Source organism: Littorina saxatilis, linkage group LG7 (genome assembly GCF_037325665.1).
Source record: "Littorina saxatilis isolate snail1 linkage group LG7, US_GU_Lsax_2.0, whole genome shotgun sequence".
Lineage (NCBI taxonomy): Eukaryota > Metazoa > Mollusca > Gastropoda > Littorinimorpha > Littorinidae > Littorina > Littorina saxatilis.
Genome location: NC_090251.1, coordinates 19,918,748 through 19,934,628, shown reverse-complemented (window position 1 = coordinate 19,934,628; position 15,881 = coordinate 19,918,748). Strand labels below are relative to the sequence as shown.

Below are 15,881 nucleotides of genomic sequence, written 5' to 3'. Positions count from 1 at the left end.
CCAACACTGAATTTCTCATCTTTCTAACAAACAACTTACCATACAACAGAGACTAAATAATGTACATTCTGCCCTGATGGCAGAGAGTGTGTGCAGTGAAGACCAGCTGCCACAATGCACATAATAAGATGGCACAGAACTGTGACAGAGGACTGCAGCTACATGTTGCAGGTGTGACTGGCGACAGCAGCAAAAGCAAGGCATGCCAGCTGAGAGCGGCACAGAGAGCTGCGTGCTGTCTCCTGCCCCTGGCCACTCTCATCACAATCAGCTCACCTGCGGCTTCCATGATTTCAGCGTGAAGAAAGCGGGGGATGAGTGGCTCGGTCAGTTCGTTGAAAAAACTTTTGAGCACTGTGGCAATGGCGTTGACAGGGATGTCAAGAGACAAGATGTCCACGTTGGGATCTGGAAACAACCATGCAGCCACTGTAAGTGCTATTAAATTACATATCTTACCCAACTCACATATAGCAATTAACCCTGGTTCAGTGCTGGTAACGCTGTATGCGTCCCCTTGGAAACAAGGGAGACCACTCTAAAAAAGAGTGACCACTACCCATAATGCCAGACCAATATCTAGTCTGACTTCCGTATGCGTGCGCATACGCCGCCATTTGCATCATTCCAAAACTCAGCGGTCAGCTAGCTGGTCGCAGTTCTGTACGCTCTGGCTGTTTCTTCAGCTTTGGTACTTGGTCCTTGGACTGGGTGCTTTCTCCTTGGTATTCTACTTGTGGTCTTGTCTTCGCGACTAAGTGAGGTGAGATCGTTCTTGATTTTTCTTGATTTTGTGGGCGTTTCTTGGCATTATTTTGACTTGTGAAATGTTTTCTTGAGAAAATTTTTTCGTGAGTTGTTTGGCCATGGCGGATAACGTCAAGAAGGGGCAGGCTTCTAGACATGTAGCTGCTGAGTCTCCGCCTCCTAGAAAACGCCTAGGAAAGTTAAGCAGTCTGTACAGGCTGTTGTTTCGATGTTAGAACTGTCATCGAATAAATGCATTGATGTTGTTGTTGACATGCACTTGGCGTCCATTTTACCCGGTAAACCGGCAGATAAGATGCTCATGTTGCCCTTGGCGTCCATTTTACCCGGTAAACCGGCAGATAAGATGCTCATGTTGATAGCCGGTTTAATCGGCTCCTGTTTCTGTGATTCCCGGTCTTGCGTCTGCGGACTTTGCCGCTTTGCTTCTCTCTATTAGTACACAGGTATTGTCTTTGGCGGAAGAAATTGCGTTGACAAAAGCGGAGCTGCGGGCTCTTCTGGCTGGCGTGGCTGGGGTTTCCTCCCTGGCTAAGGTGCGTCCTTCTCCGTCGGCCACGGGACTCGGGCGGATGTTCATGCGTTGCAGAACGATGATGGTGGACTTGGGTTTCCGGCGAGCGTTCCGTCTTCCGGTGTCTCTCGTCAGTCACAAGGTATGTCTGCCGCACAAGTAACCGGGTTCTCCGGCGAAAGTGTAGCGCGTCTACAGGCAAAAGTAGCCACGGGCATCGTGCTCATGGGTGAAAGTTCTGATACCCGGTCTGGCCATCGCCGTTCTATCGGAAGGTCAGGCTGGGGTAAGGACACTGTAGAGCGTACGGAGGTGCGGCGCTTCCGGCCGTGTCAATGGGCATTGGTCAGGCTGTGCGGCTTCCGCTTCCGCCCTGGGGGCAGGAAGAAGACAGTAAAGATGGCTCTCTGTTTGACTATGGCAGTCAAGCAGGGGGTCAACTTCCGGATTGCGCCGAGGTGCATGAAGGCTGTCTGGACGATTGTGCTTCCGCTTTGGTGGATGACGCCGGGTTCCGGTTGCCGTCTAAGTTCAAGTGCAGCGGTGCTTGCAACTGATAGGGCATCAATCCACGGCCGGTTCCGCTTCCGCTTTTGCGGCTGTGGCTTCCAGTTGAAGGATGGTATAGCCTTCTGCCGTTAACACTGTGGTGTTTGGTAGTCGGCACTCATCAGCCTTCGGCTTCCGGTTCCGTTACTGTGGTTCCTCTGCTGTTACACAGGCTGCATTCACTTCCTCTTCCAGTCTTTCAGCTGGCATGAGGCAGGTGGATGGAGGATCAATTCACGGAGTTCCGGCTTTAGGGGATTTTTCCCAGCCTTTCCCGTTTTTGGCAGGTGTTGCCTCATCGGGATTGGTTTCCGGTTCTCATCCTTTCGAAGATCGTTGGGATACTACTGAACGGGATGATGAGGGTGTAGAAGATGAAGCTTCTGAGGCAGAGGGTGATACCTCTTTTTGTCTTCCAGCTAAGCTGCCATCTTTGTTAGCTCTGGCAGCAGGGGTTGCTACACGCTATTTTCCCGAAGGGGTAGCAGTAGCATCGTCATCTGCCCTTTTTCCTCCATCTTTTTTGGCGTGTTTTGCTCCTCACTGGAGAATAGGTCTCTATCTAAAAGTTTTGTTCTTTTGGCGAGACTTTAATCTCTTCTTTGCTTGAAGGTTGATCTCTTTTCGAGTCCGCTTCTATGCCCGTGGACTCGTCTCTGACAAAGGGAAGCTCACTGCAAAAGAAAAGCGCACGGCAGGTCTCGGCTTTTTCTTGTTATCAAAAGAAAAGCTACGGGCTCGCCGTTCTCGGCTTTACCTTTTATCGCCATGCTCTCGCCTTCACGGCAGGGCTCTGTGGCAAATACCCACCTCGCTTTCTCATGGGGAGAGTTAACGGTGGGGGTCGGGAGGCACGCAAAAGCACACTTTCTCTCACACTCCCGGCGGTTATGTCAACTGGTTTTTTTTTTGCTCGGCTTCACCCTTCTTTCCGCCTTTGTGTTTTACCACAGCGGCTGGGGAGTCACTGGGGCCTTCCTTTTGGGTCTCTTTCATAGATTGTATGGTTGTGACTTGCACTTTTTGATTCTCAAAATAGATAGGAAGTGGCTACATTTTATTGGTTTCGGAGCTTCAGGGTTCTGATTTCGATTCTTAGTCAAACGAATGTTTGGACTTTTTGGTCTCTTTGAGGAGACTGTACAAGCGGCTCTTTCTAGGAGCTCTTTACTCCAGGTGGTAACTGGATTTGCAGGACCGGAACACATTGGTTTGGCCCTTGGTGGTCGGCTGGCGTTAGGCAATCGAACAAAGCGGTAGAACATGTGTTGATTCAATCAGACAACTCTACAGTGGTGCTTTTTCTCAACAAGCAAGGGGGCCTCTCACTCTCTGACACTTCCTCATCGAGCATGAGAGGTCCTGTTGTGGTTTTACCATCTCGGATCTTTTTAGCAGGGAAGTACCTCTATGGGAGGCTTAATGGCTTGGCGGGCTCTCTGAGTCTTTTTATCAAGAATGTTCAATTAGTTTAGACTCTATCTCATCACGCTCTTCTATGACTTCGGGTGATTTGGAGAAGCCACTGATAGAAGTTTTTGCTTCTTGGTACTATCGCCTTTCGCTTATGGTCTTCTTCCGGTTTACGAATTCCAGAGCATGGAAGATCAATTGGTTTTACTTTGAGCGGCCTGCTGTTTTCACAATTTGGGGCCCGCTCGATTCTGCTTGCCAGGCCTTTTAAGGCTGGTAAGGGGGCGCTGTTTTTTCTTGCACTTGAGCCACAAGGGTGTCTTCTGTATGGGAATCATTGAGACGCTCAGGGGCTTCTGCCTCAACTCTGGATTTGGTCCAGAGATCTCGGAGGAGGTCAGTGTCTTCGTTTTTCTTGCCACATTGTTTGGCTTGGAACAAATGGCGTATTCTTTAACGGAAAGAACTCCTCTTCTCTCCGTTCATTGCAGGTGGCTAATCATCTATCCTGGCTTTCCGAATTTTTCTCCCACGTTTTTTGACTTAAGACGTTATGTGATATCAGTTGCACTGAAACAGCTCGGTCGCAATATTTCTTTTGGGGGCTTTATAGCCAGCACGTTTAAGGGAGCCTCCCTTCGGCTGGCTGTAAACAAGTCTCCTTTCTCGATTTGGGCTCTGCTCCTTGTTTTGGGTTCAGATTCTTTGATCCTTTACAAAAATCTAGCCTTGCTGATCAACACGGAAAGCGGTCATGCTTACTCTAGTAGCTTCTGAGAGAAGTGGGAGTAAGTGTGTTTTTTCTATCTAGTTTTGCTATAGACAGCTCTTTGGAGAAAGACTGATCTATGGGGCTTAGTTTTCTTTCAAAAATTTCTGACAAATAAGTGGAAGCTGGGAATCCAGCTTCGATTCACAATTCAATCACTTAGCAATATTTTGGCTCCTCTAGAGCCATTTTTTAGCTAATTTTACAGTTCTAGTTTCGAAAGCTTTTCTGACTGGCACTGATCTGTTTTAGATCATTGTATGAAAGGTTCTTGGTCATATCTATCAATTCTGTCGTGTTATAACCTTGTAAGGTTGAAAACGACGTAAACACCAAATAAAGAAACAAAGAATATCTATCAACATTGGTAGAGGTAATGGCTTTTTTAAGTCAGCCTTAGCTAGATGGACTGCCACATTTTTTAGGCAGGCCTTCAAGTGGTGGCAGGAAAAAGGGGGGGGGGGCAGTCAGTCCTTCCCCTTCAGGCAGCTCGGATTTAACATTTCTCTCTTGAGCAAGTGTCTTGCTACTGGAGGTTCTGGTGTACATAATTGTCTTGTTAGAGCCCTCAGCAGTTTTCTGTTTTGGTCTCTGCACACTCGATCGGAAACTCAGAAACTTCCTTTTATCTCACTTAACATGGTGCGGTGTAAAGGTATCTCGAAAGTCACGTTATTCAAGTGGGCCTCCACCATAGTTAGACAAGCTGTGGTATTGTGGCGGATTCAGTCGGGTGATGTCAGGTCAGTTTTGCCCTTTACTACAGCCAGGTCTCATGAGGCAAGAGGTTGGTATTCCTCTCTAGCTGTTCTTCGATTTGGTCTCCTGGCTTTGGTTCTTGAGTCGGCTTACTGGCTTGCTTAAGATGTTTTTCATCGATGTCTATCTCAGAGATGTCTCTTCATTGAGACAGGATGCGTTTCTGTGTTGCCTGCTCTGGTAGCGGTAGGACAGATTCTCATTTCCTGATTGGGTAAAGTGCCCTCCACCTTTAGTAGCAATCTGCTATATGTGAGTTGGGTAAGATATGTAATTTAATCAAAAATTTTAGTAATAAATTTTCATTTGATTAATATACTTACCCAACTCACATCATTTATTCCCTCCCGCCTCCCCGCTGTGGGGGTTATATGTTTCTAAAAAAGAAGTGAGTTGGGCTTCGTTTTGGAATGATGCAAATGGCGGCGTATGCGCACGCATACGGAAGTCAGATTAGATATTGGTCTGGCATTATGGGTAGTGGTCACTCTTTTTTAGAGTGGTCTCCCTTGTTTCCAAGGGGACGCGTACAGCGTTACCAGCACTGAACTAGGGTTAATTGCTATATGTGAGTTGGGTAAGTATATTAATCAAATGAAAATTTATTACTAAAATTTTTGATTACTAAGGTCACATAAGGTTTCATCATCACAATAAACAAAAGGCCAGTATATCAGTTCAGTCCAGCTAGACTGAACACCATCACATGCTCAGGATGAGGTGGCAACGTCGTAATTATGAATAAGCATTGCATAAATCCCTCAGGTACATCAAACTGAGAGCATTAACCGATAACCAGTTTATGAAAAACAAAGGTCTTTAAAGGTAAACTACCTTGTACATAGGGCATACTACTCAGTAAACGCCCATCCCCACTTCTGGATTAACTGAATATATATATATATGTTACAGTAAATTGTCAAAACCAGGACATTTACAAAATCCCTGAACATTTCAGGAAATTTGTTAATTTCCTGTTTCACTCAGGGATTTTGTAAATTTCCTAAAAATTCCAGGAAATTTGTAAATTTCCTGGTTTGAAGGGCCAGGAAATTTGCAAATGAACTGCTTTTATGATTGAATGAACTCCATTTCTTTAGTTTGGCAGCATCAAAGTCAACACACGGTTATCTCTCTCTCTCTCTCTCTTTTTACATTTAGTCAAGTTTTGACTAAATGTTTTAACATGGAGGGGGGAATCGAGACGAGGGTTGTGGTGTATGTGTGTGTGTGTGTGTGTGTGTGTGTGTGTGTCTGTCTGTCTGTGTGTGTGTGTAGAGCGATTCAGACTAAACTACTGGGCCGATCTTTATGAAATTTGACATGAGAGTTCCTGGGTATGATATCCTCAGACGTTTTTTTCATTTTTTTTTTATAAATGTCTTTGATGACGTCATATCCGGCTTTTCGTGAAAGTTGAGGCGGCACTGTCACGCTCTCATTTTTCAACCAAATTGGTTGAAATTTTGGTCAAGTAATCTCCGACGAAGCCCGGACTTCGGTATTGCATTTCAGCTTGGTGGCTTAAATATTAATTAATGACTTTGGTCATTAAAAATCTGAAAATTGTAAAATGTTTCTTTTTTTTATAAAACGATCCAAATTTACGTTCATCTTATTCTCCATCATTTTCTGATTCCAAAAACATATAAATATAAACAAGCTCTGAAAATTAAAAATATAAAAATTATGATCAAAATTAAATTTTCGAAATCAATTTAAAAACACTTTCATCTTATTCCTTGTCGGTTCCTGATTCCAAAAACATATAGATATGATATGTTTGGATTGAAAACACGCTCAGAAAGTTAAAACGAAGAGAGGTACAGAAAAGCGTGCTATCCTTCTCAGCGCAACTACTACCCCGCTCTTCTTGTCAATTTCACTGCCTTTGCCATGAGCGGTGGACTGACGATGCTACGAGTATACGGTTTTGCTGCGTTGCATTGCGTTCAGTTTCATTCTGTGAGTTCGACAGCTTGACTAAATGTAGTAATTTCGCCTTACGCGACTTGTTTTTTGGTCTCTGTCTGTCTCCCTGACCCCCTTTGCCTCTGGCTATCTCTTTGTCTGTCTCTCTGTCCCTGTATCGGTCTCTCTGTCTCTTACTCTCTCTCTTCCTCTATTTCTGTCTCCGTCTCTTCCTGTATCGCTCTGTCTCTGTCTATCCTTTTTTTCTATCTCCCAAATCCCTATATGTGACTGTCTTTCGCTCTCTCTATTTCTCTCTGTCTTCTTGTTAATTTCTACATATATATCTACCTCTCTGTCGTCGCTATCTGTCTCTGTATCTTTGTCTGTCTGTCTGCTGTCTGTCTCTTGATCTGTTCCTTTCTGTCTCTGTTTTTCTCTCACTGTGTTTGTTTCTCTCTCTCTCTGTCTCACTCTCTTTCACTGTATTTGGTACTTTCTCTACTTGTCCCTGTCTTTTTCCCTTGCTCTCAATCTCTCTCTCTCTCCCTCTCACCCTCTCTTTGTCCCTGACTACCTCTATCTATCTATTTGTCTGTCTCTCTCTGTTCGTTTTTCTGTCCTTCTGCCTCTCACTCGTTTTCTTTGTCCCATTCCCTCTCCCTGTCCCATTCCCTCTCCGTCTATCTTTTTTTTTTCCTTCGCTTTCCCTGTCTCTGTGTGTCTGTCTTCCTGTTTCTCTTTGTCTCTATCTCTCAAAGTTTTAGAACAAATCGTAGACAAATTGACACGTTCACTGGGTCAGTTCTTTTCTCTCCTATTTTTCTTATTCAGTAAAATCATTCAAATCAGCATGAAACTCAGCAACGATCTGCATGCAAAATACACACATTTCCACAATGTCTTAAAAATTTGAAGAATGTAACATATTTACTAACACTTTTCTCTCTAAATAAATTCTTAAAAATGCAGGATTCAAAATTAAAATTGAAAAATAAATTATTTGAGAAAAATTAATTATCTGACAAATTTACTAAGTCTGGTTTTACTGTTTAGTGAATTTGGTAGTGTGTCAGAACCTTCTTCTTCTTCTTCTGCGTTCGTGGGCTGAAATTCCCACGTACACTCATGTTTTTTGCACGAGTGGAATTTTACGTGTACAACCGTTTTTTACCCCGCCATTTAGGCAGCCATACGCCGTTTTCGGAGGAAGCATGCTGGGTATTTTCGTGTTTCTATAACCCACCGAACTCTGACATGGATTACAGGATCTTTTTCGTGCGCACTTGGTCTTGTGCTTGCGTGTACACACGGGGGTGTTCGGACACCGAGGAGAGTCTGCACACAAAGTTGACTCTGAGAAATAAATTTTCTCGCCGAACTCACGCTGACAGCTGCCAACTGGATACAAATCCAGCGCGCTACCGACTGAGCTACATCCCCACCCGTTGAAATTGAAAAATAAATTATTTGAGAAAAATTAATTATAGAAAGAATTATTAGTGAAAGAAAGAAAGAATTTTCCTCCTCTGACAGCTTGACAGGCCCAATTAAGAGAACCCGCGATGCTTTGAAGCTGAGTTTTTGTCGCGCGCTTCTTTCCTCGAAATTGCAGTAGTCGCCGCCGCAGTTGCTGCAGTTTGTCACTTCCAAGTGACAGAGTGTTGTTCCGCGTGTCGATGTCGACTCCAAGAAATGTGATACGTTGGGTGGGCCCCACCACCTTCTTCCAGCTTAATGTTGAAGCCTAGTTCCCTCAATAATCTAATCAAAGAAAATAACATGTCGTTGCACTCCTCTTTTGTTGCTGCTACTAAAAGAAAATCATCTATGTATGCTAACACACCAGGCATGCCTCTCCTGGCCATGCACCTGCGAATTGACTGTGAAAGTCTATGAAAATGTGACGGTCCTACATTGCTACCAAATGGAAGTCGACTGTCAAACAAATAAGTCGGTCTGTTTTTACCTTTGAAATGCCACTTGAGTCCCGTTACACAATAATCATCCGGACTGATGCACACTGAGCGATATGCGGACTGCAAGTCGACTTTAGCACACCAATAATCTGTCTTCGCTAAGGCGCACGCATCAGAGACTGTTTGAAACTTCACCGACTCAGGGATGGAGTAATCGTTCATTGCCCTACCTGTTGGTTTGCTGGCATCATGAATTAGCCTAACGCTACCATCTTCTTTGGGGATCGCGGCTAGTGCGCTTACGACCGTTGGCTTCTTACTTGCCACTATATAATTTCCTTTTGCTATTTGATCTAACAGTTCTTGTTCTACCACGTCGCGATGATCGTACGCTCATTTATGATTGCTTTGTTCTGCTGCTAACACACATGTTTTATGTTTTTCTGTTACCCGAAAACCGTGCTGTATACCGTCTAACAAAAATTCTCTGTCACAATCGCCCTCTAGCACTGAGTGCCACATTTGAGATTTTGCACTAATAGATGCATGATTTCCCAAAAACGCACAGTCATGAGGATCTAATTGAGGGAACGGGCTGGAATAGGTGGGGCCTACCGTTGTGTTGTCAGTTCGCTGCGCTGTATCCTAGGCATTGGTGTTTGCTGTCGCCTGGTGGTCTTTGCCGGGGTGCTCCTTTCCACACGTGTCACACACGTGTTCGAACCTGTAGCGGGACCCGTAGAGGCATGTGCCTTTGTTTGTGTACTGCAGGCACACCTCCTTCCCACTGGGTCCCACAGGTCGTCGAATACCGCCGCTTCCCGTCGTGGCCTTGCCGCTTTTGTTGCCAGGAACTTGTTGGGCACGCTCAAAGAGAATCACTGTGGACAGGTGGGGGTTGGGGGTTCCCCAAGCAAACCCGCTGGTAGACTGGCGCTTCCTGTACTCGTCATCGTAAAGGAGCACCGACTGCCAGGAGAATCTTGCGCCGAGCTCGCCCACCATCTCTGCTATAACAGAGGTAAGCTTCGTGGTCGAAGTCCACGGTGTTCATGAGTTTTGCCATTATTTTAGCATTTGCCACGATCCAGTGGCAGGGGGATACTTTCTCCAACTTTGGTTTGTTGGCCAGCTTGAGCGTGACACCTCCCCCGAGTGTCACCTCTTCCTCCACCGCCATAGAAGCCGGTACGAAGTCAACAATTCGTAAATAAGTCTCACCTGGTGAAGCAGACTGTATGGCCATGTTGCCAAGAAGACCCTGGAGCGGTGCCACTTGGTCGGCAGCACGCAACGGCCCTCCCCCGTACTTCTGTTGCAGGTCTGCCACTGCCGCTTTTAATTCCACTATGTGGCCTCGTTTTAACTTAAGGCTTTCCAGGTCCTTTTCTCCTGCATATTTCAAGGCACTGAGGCTTGTGAACTCCTCTTTTTCCAGAACCTCAATTACAGGTTGGGGCAGATTTTTTGCCCAAGAAGTAAAATTGAACTCCATAGTTTTGCAGAACTGAAAATCGCTGAACTTGCTTGCTGGCCGCTGCGCTGCTACTAATGACTTCGGTCCTCGCTCTCTCTCGCTCTCTCTCGGACTCCCTTATCTGTTACCATTGTTTCATTCCAGACTGCTCTCCTTCACTCATCACCCTGCCCTCCAACCCTCTTCCATTCCCCGCATTCGTTCCCACGGGACTCTGCTATCACTTCCTCCTGCATTACCTCTTTAAATACGTCATGCAGTGAATGTTGTCTTTGACACTATCTTATTCCAGGACGTTCGCTGAGTTTTCCACTTGCTGCATTCTCTTGCCACTATCAGTTCCGACAAGTTTTTTTGAAAGCTAAAAAAGCACTTGACAGCTTGAACTAAGATATCTGGGAGCTATTTGGCACAACCAGCAACAATGACGATGTTTCAAGGACAATAATTGTAGCTTCTTTTGCTCATGCATCTTCTCTCTCTGATTTCTTAGTGTTGACAAGTGCTCGTTTGAATCTATAAGTTTGTGCTGATTTTATTCAGTAGACTAACTCAAGTTGTCGCAGGTTTTTCGATCTGGTTCTCACAAGGCCTTTCATTTGTGTGGCTGGCTTCAAACTGGACTTTGTATACAGGTCACTGCATGGCCACATAACTATTACCGTGACTGTCCACAATAAAGTTTCGATTTACTCAGACAAACTATGGATTCTCAGTTTCAATGTGGAAGTCGGAGAAAAGTGTGATTGGATGCCAGCTGGTGAATTTTTTTGTTTTGTTTGGAAGAGTTGTTTGATGTAAATATGTTTTGGCTTTCAGGGACTACGGTTAGTGTAACACCGAAGGCCGCGGTCAATAAATAGGAAACAAAAGTTGATATGCCCCCCGAGGACCGACAAAAAAGCTGGTCTGTCAACAACCCATCAAACATCTTATAATATCTAGGCGGCCAGCCGAGACTATAAAATAGTGCATGTTTGTGTGCGTTCAATTATAAAAACTTTAAGGAATTCTAACCAGAATTGATCGATACATAAATGTTATTTGTATTTTTGACCAGAATATGACATTTTATACAAATCTCGACAGTCATTGTTCACCTCAACCGCTAGCGCGGTCTGGGAGGTAGATCTCTCGATCTGTGTAAAATGTCGTATTTTGGTCAAAATTACAAATAACATATAATTTTAGGGAACGGGTGGGGGTTGTGGGGTGGAAGGGAAGGGTACAAATTCGAACAGAAATGACAATGGTATATAATGGAAAATTTCAATAGCAAAAGCGCCATGAACATCAGAAGAGAGGCCTATTTGTTTCAAAGTAGCTGAGATAGCCGAGACGCCGGAACCTCCAAGAAGAGGCCAAGCTGCCCAGAGCCAAAAAGAAACAGAGGTGATTAACCACCTGGATTGAGAGAGGGGCGCTAAGGAGTGTTGCACCCCCGCTCTATACGCCAATTGGCCAAGGAGGCCAATGAGGGGCATACACAGAGAAAGTGGAGGACCTATGTGCTTCATGCACCAAGACCAGAGTCAAAACCCACGATCTGTAACACAAACAGCACAACCTCCAGCCCTGTATGCAGATGGCCCAACCCATGTGCAAGCCCTGAGAGGTCCTGCTGAGCGAGTCGGCCAGATTATAGAGCTGGCCGGGGAGATATTCCCCTGAGAAATTGATTTAGTGTGAAAGAAACCAAATCAGAATCCCGTAAACTCTGTCTGACAGGGAGTGAGAACTTGCTCCACCCTGCTAGTTCACATAGGAAGCAACAGAAGGATTGTCCGTATGCAACCGGACATGCCTGTATATAGCCAAAAAGAAAGGCTAGAAGACTGAGAGCTACTGCTCCTAACTCCAGGCAATTGAGATGCCCAAGGAGTTGAGTCTACATCCACAGCCCCAAGACTGTAATTGCCAATGTAGGCTCCCGTCCAGACAGAGACGCATCCATGAAGCGGTTTAAGTCCGGGGGGGAACAAAGCTAGGGAAAACGCCCTGAGCGATCCAATTGGATTCCAGCCACCGAGTACTTGAGGAACCCACCCTGGAGGAGGACCCTCTTGTCCCCGACCTGCGAAGCCGAGTCCCAAAGAGACTTGAGGAAAGACTAGAGGGCCAGCATAGCCATCGATTCCGTCTGACCGAGGATCAAGGCTAAGGACCTCGCAGAGGTCCGCTCTCGTTCCAGTCTGGCAGTGATAAGAGCCTAAAGCCTCTCTATTCTCTCCTGTGAAGGACGAACCTTCCAAGAAACAGTGTCGAACAGCATGCCCGGGTAAAAAACCTGGGATGGGGACAGCTCGGATTTTGCCTGGTTCTGAAAGTGCAGCTGGCAAGCTGATTGACTCTGAAAAAAGATCAACCAGTCCCCGAGGTCGTCCAGAGACGAATGGCTCTCCAGAAACGGAGCCACTTCCTGTCTGCAGGATGCATAAGGAAGGCTCGTGTGAGAGCACAGAGGAAAATCTCAGCCAAAGCTGATACCTCTAGACCATGCCGTCCCTCTCCGGAGGAGACACTGAACGAAACACCCACTTTGTGACCGGGAGCGCATCAATGCACTGCTACTTGTCCATGAAGGAAGGGCAAGACTGAGGCTTCTGAGTAGGTTTTAACAAAACCCCGAAAAAAGCCTGACCCTTGCTTCCTGTAACCAGTGTGAAATCAAACCCCTTGTAAAAGAAGGAGATCACACCTGGTGAAGACAGTGTGGGCATGGAACATCACTGACGAACTCATCTGCTCGGTGATCTTCTTCTTCTTCTTGCGTTCGCCGTCACACCATCAGTTTAGTCTGCGAGACGAATGACGTCGTGGCTTCCAGGTCTTGTCTGCTCCCATAGAGTTTGGTGCGGAGAGGGACTGATGCTGGCCACACTTTGTCTCTGATTGGTTTGAGTTGGGGGCATGTCATTAAGACATGTTCTGGAGTCTGGTCTTCCAGACCACAGGGACAGGTTGGTGATGGGGTCAGCTTCAGCTTGCTGAACATGTGGGCGTTGAGGCGACAGTGACCAGTTCGTAGTCGCATGATCACTACTTGCTGCCATCGTTCTAGGAGATGATATGCGTCTCTCGTGGATTGTGGTCGCATTGCTGCCTTCACGAGGGTTTTCTTTTCAGCGAAGCTGACCGGGTTGTCTGGTTGTTCCTCCCTGGCTCTGAGTTTGGCGAACTCATCAGCTGTTTCATTGCCTGCAATTCCGCAGTTTGCTGGAACCCATTGCAGGACTACTCGTCGAGTCTTGGCAAGCTCCTGGAGTTTCTCCATCAGACGAGGAAGTTTGTTTCCTGCAAGGGCTTCCAAGGCAGACAGTGCATCAGAGAGGAAAACAACTTGGGGGCATTCGCTTTCCGAGTCATGAATCATGGAGGCTGCTTGCATGATGGCCTGAACTTCTGCTGCATAGTTTGAGCAGTACTTTCCTGTTGGTATTCCTACTGTAGAAGTGTGCCCCTCAGGAGATCTGACAAGTACACCTGCTCCTCCATTGGCCACGGCGTTTGTTGCTAAACCGTCTGTATATGCGTGAATCCAGGCGTCTTCAGGGTACCGTTCAGCAATCATGGCGAGTGTTAGGGTGCGCCTGGCAGTGTCGTTCTGGGAATCTCTTGAGGTAACGTAGGGGACTGTGGTGGAGATCTGAAGATTCTTGTAGTCTTCATTCCATGGCTGCGGCAGATCTGAGAAACTGAATGGTAGTACTGATGGAGGTACAGAGGCTTGGTGCTCTCTGGCAAGTCTCTTGCTTTCATGCGGTTCTTTGTCAGGTTATCCATCCTCTTCTTCATCGGATGCGCAGGCAGGCACTTGAATTTCTCTGTCTGAACCATGACCTGGCGTCTCTCCTCTGACTGAGGGGTTGAATGGCAGCAACTTCTTCCATGGTCTTTATTGGTGTGGATCTCATCGATCCAGTAATGATCCTGAGGGCTTGGTTTTGGACCCTGTCCAGTGTCTGCTGGTGGGTCTTCGCTGCTGTAGACCAAGCTGTGGAGCCATACTCAAGATGGGGCCTGACTGCTCCCTGGTAGACTCGCTTGAGTATCTCTTCGTTTGCTCCCCAGCTGGTTCCGGCTAGCTTCCGCATGATGGCAAGCTTATGCCTGGCCTTTGCTTCAGCTTTGTGGATGTGGGGTTTCCAGGTCTGTTTCTTGTCAAAAGTGACACCAAGATATGTTGCCTCGTCATCACTTCTCAAGGGTGTGTCACCAAGCTTGATGGTTCCAGTCTTTTGTTTTGAGGATAGGGTGAAGAGTGTTGTGGAGGACTTTTCCTTGTTGATGGCAACACACCATTCATCTGCCCATGCCGCCAGCCGGTCAGCAGCCAGTTGCATCCTGTAGGTGGCAGTTGTGGCGTATTCCTCCTTGCACCACATCACCAAATCATCAGCATATAATGCAGCGTGGATACCTTTGGGAAGAATATCTGCTCGGTGATGACCGAGCAGCATGGTTACGGCCCTATCCGAGGCATCCTCCCTAAACCAAAACGAGTCCAGGGAGGATAAGATGGCTCGTATGAGAGCACAGAGGAGAGTCTCAGCAAAAGCAGATAACCCTAGACCATGCCGTCCCACCGCCTCCAGAGAGGAGAGGGAGGGGTAACATCAGAAATTAATATGTAAAGCGCATTGAGCATATATATGATTATGCGCTATAGCAAATGTCCATTATCCCAGCGAAGCTGGAGGTATCCCGTGAACGCTATACTGTAATCGATTTGAGAAATGTGCACACCGAATAATACATGATAAAGAAGGATTCGTTGTGCCCGGCTACGTGCTACAGTTGGAGATGGAAGTTCACCAAAAATGGGGACCATACTAACAAAAATACGGTGGGTAAAATAGGCGCCCCCATTTTTTCAGCAAACGCCACCCCAGGCCGCTTTGGACGGGTAGAAATTCCGTAGTTTCCAAGTCTATGGATAAAGCTCGCGTAAGAAGAACACGTCACGGTCGAAAGTCTTTGACGTCAATTAATGCATCATGACGTCATGCCTCCCTGTAGTCTTTCTCTCTCGCGCAGTGTGTGTGTTTGTGTTCATTTTGTGCACATGTGTTAGTGTTACTGTGTGTGTGTGTGTGTGTGTGTGTATGTGTGCGCGCACGCGTGCATGAGTCTGTACTCGTATGTGTGTGGTGTGTGTGTATTTGTGTGTGTGTGTGTGTGTGTGTGTGTGTGTGTGTGTGTGTGTGTGCGTGCACACGCGTGCATGAGTCTGTACTCGTGTGTGTGTAAGTGTGTGTGTGGGCATAAGTGTATGTGTGTGCGTGTATGTGTGTTTGTTTGTAAAGGTGTGCATGTCCGTCTGTCCATATGTGCGTATGGGTGTGTGTTTTGTGTGTATGAAGTTTTTTGTTAGAGAGTGAGTGAGTGCGTGTGAGTGAGTGTGTGTTTGTGTGTGTGTGTGTGTGTGTGTGTGTGTGTGTGTGTGTGTGTGTGTTTGAGAGAGAGAGAGAGAGTGTGTGTGTGTGTGTGTGTGTAGGTGTGAATGTGTGTGTGTGCATGAGTTTGTGTGTATGTTTGTGTGTGTATGAGTGTGTATATGTGTTTGTTTGTAAAGGTGTGTGTGTCCGACTGTCTATGTGCGTATTTGTTTGTTTGTTTGCTCAACGCCCAGCCGACCACGAAGGGCCATATCAGGGCGGTGCTGCTTTGACATATAACGTGCGCCACACACAAGACAGAAGTCGCAGCACAGGCTTCATGTCTCACCCAGTCACATTATTCTGACACCGGACCAACCAGTCCTAGCACTAACCCCATAATGCCAGACGCCAGGCGGAGCAG

The 15,881-nt window shown here is 46.5% G+C and overlaps 1 protein-coding gene across 1 annotated transcript in view; it reads right to left on the bottom strand.

Moving 5' to 3' along the window:
* LOC138970868 (rho GTPase-activating protein 190-like) overlaps positions 1–15,881 on the bottom strand; it is a 203,090-nt gene that overhangs the window by 13,372 nt on the left and 173,837 nt on the right. Inside the window, exon 28 of the mRNA XM_070343430.1 lies at positions 277–408. Within this exon, the coding sequence (XP_070199531.1) occupies positions 277–408 (132 nt within the window). The remainder of the gene's footprint in view (positions 1–276; positions 409–15,881) is intronic.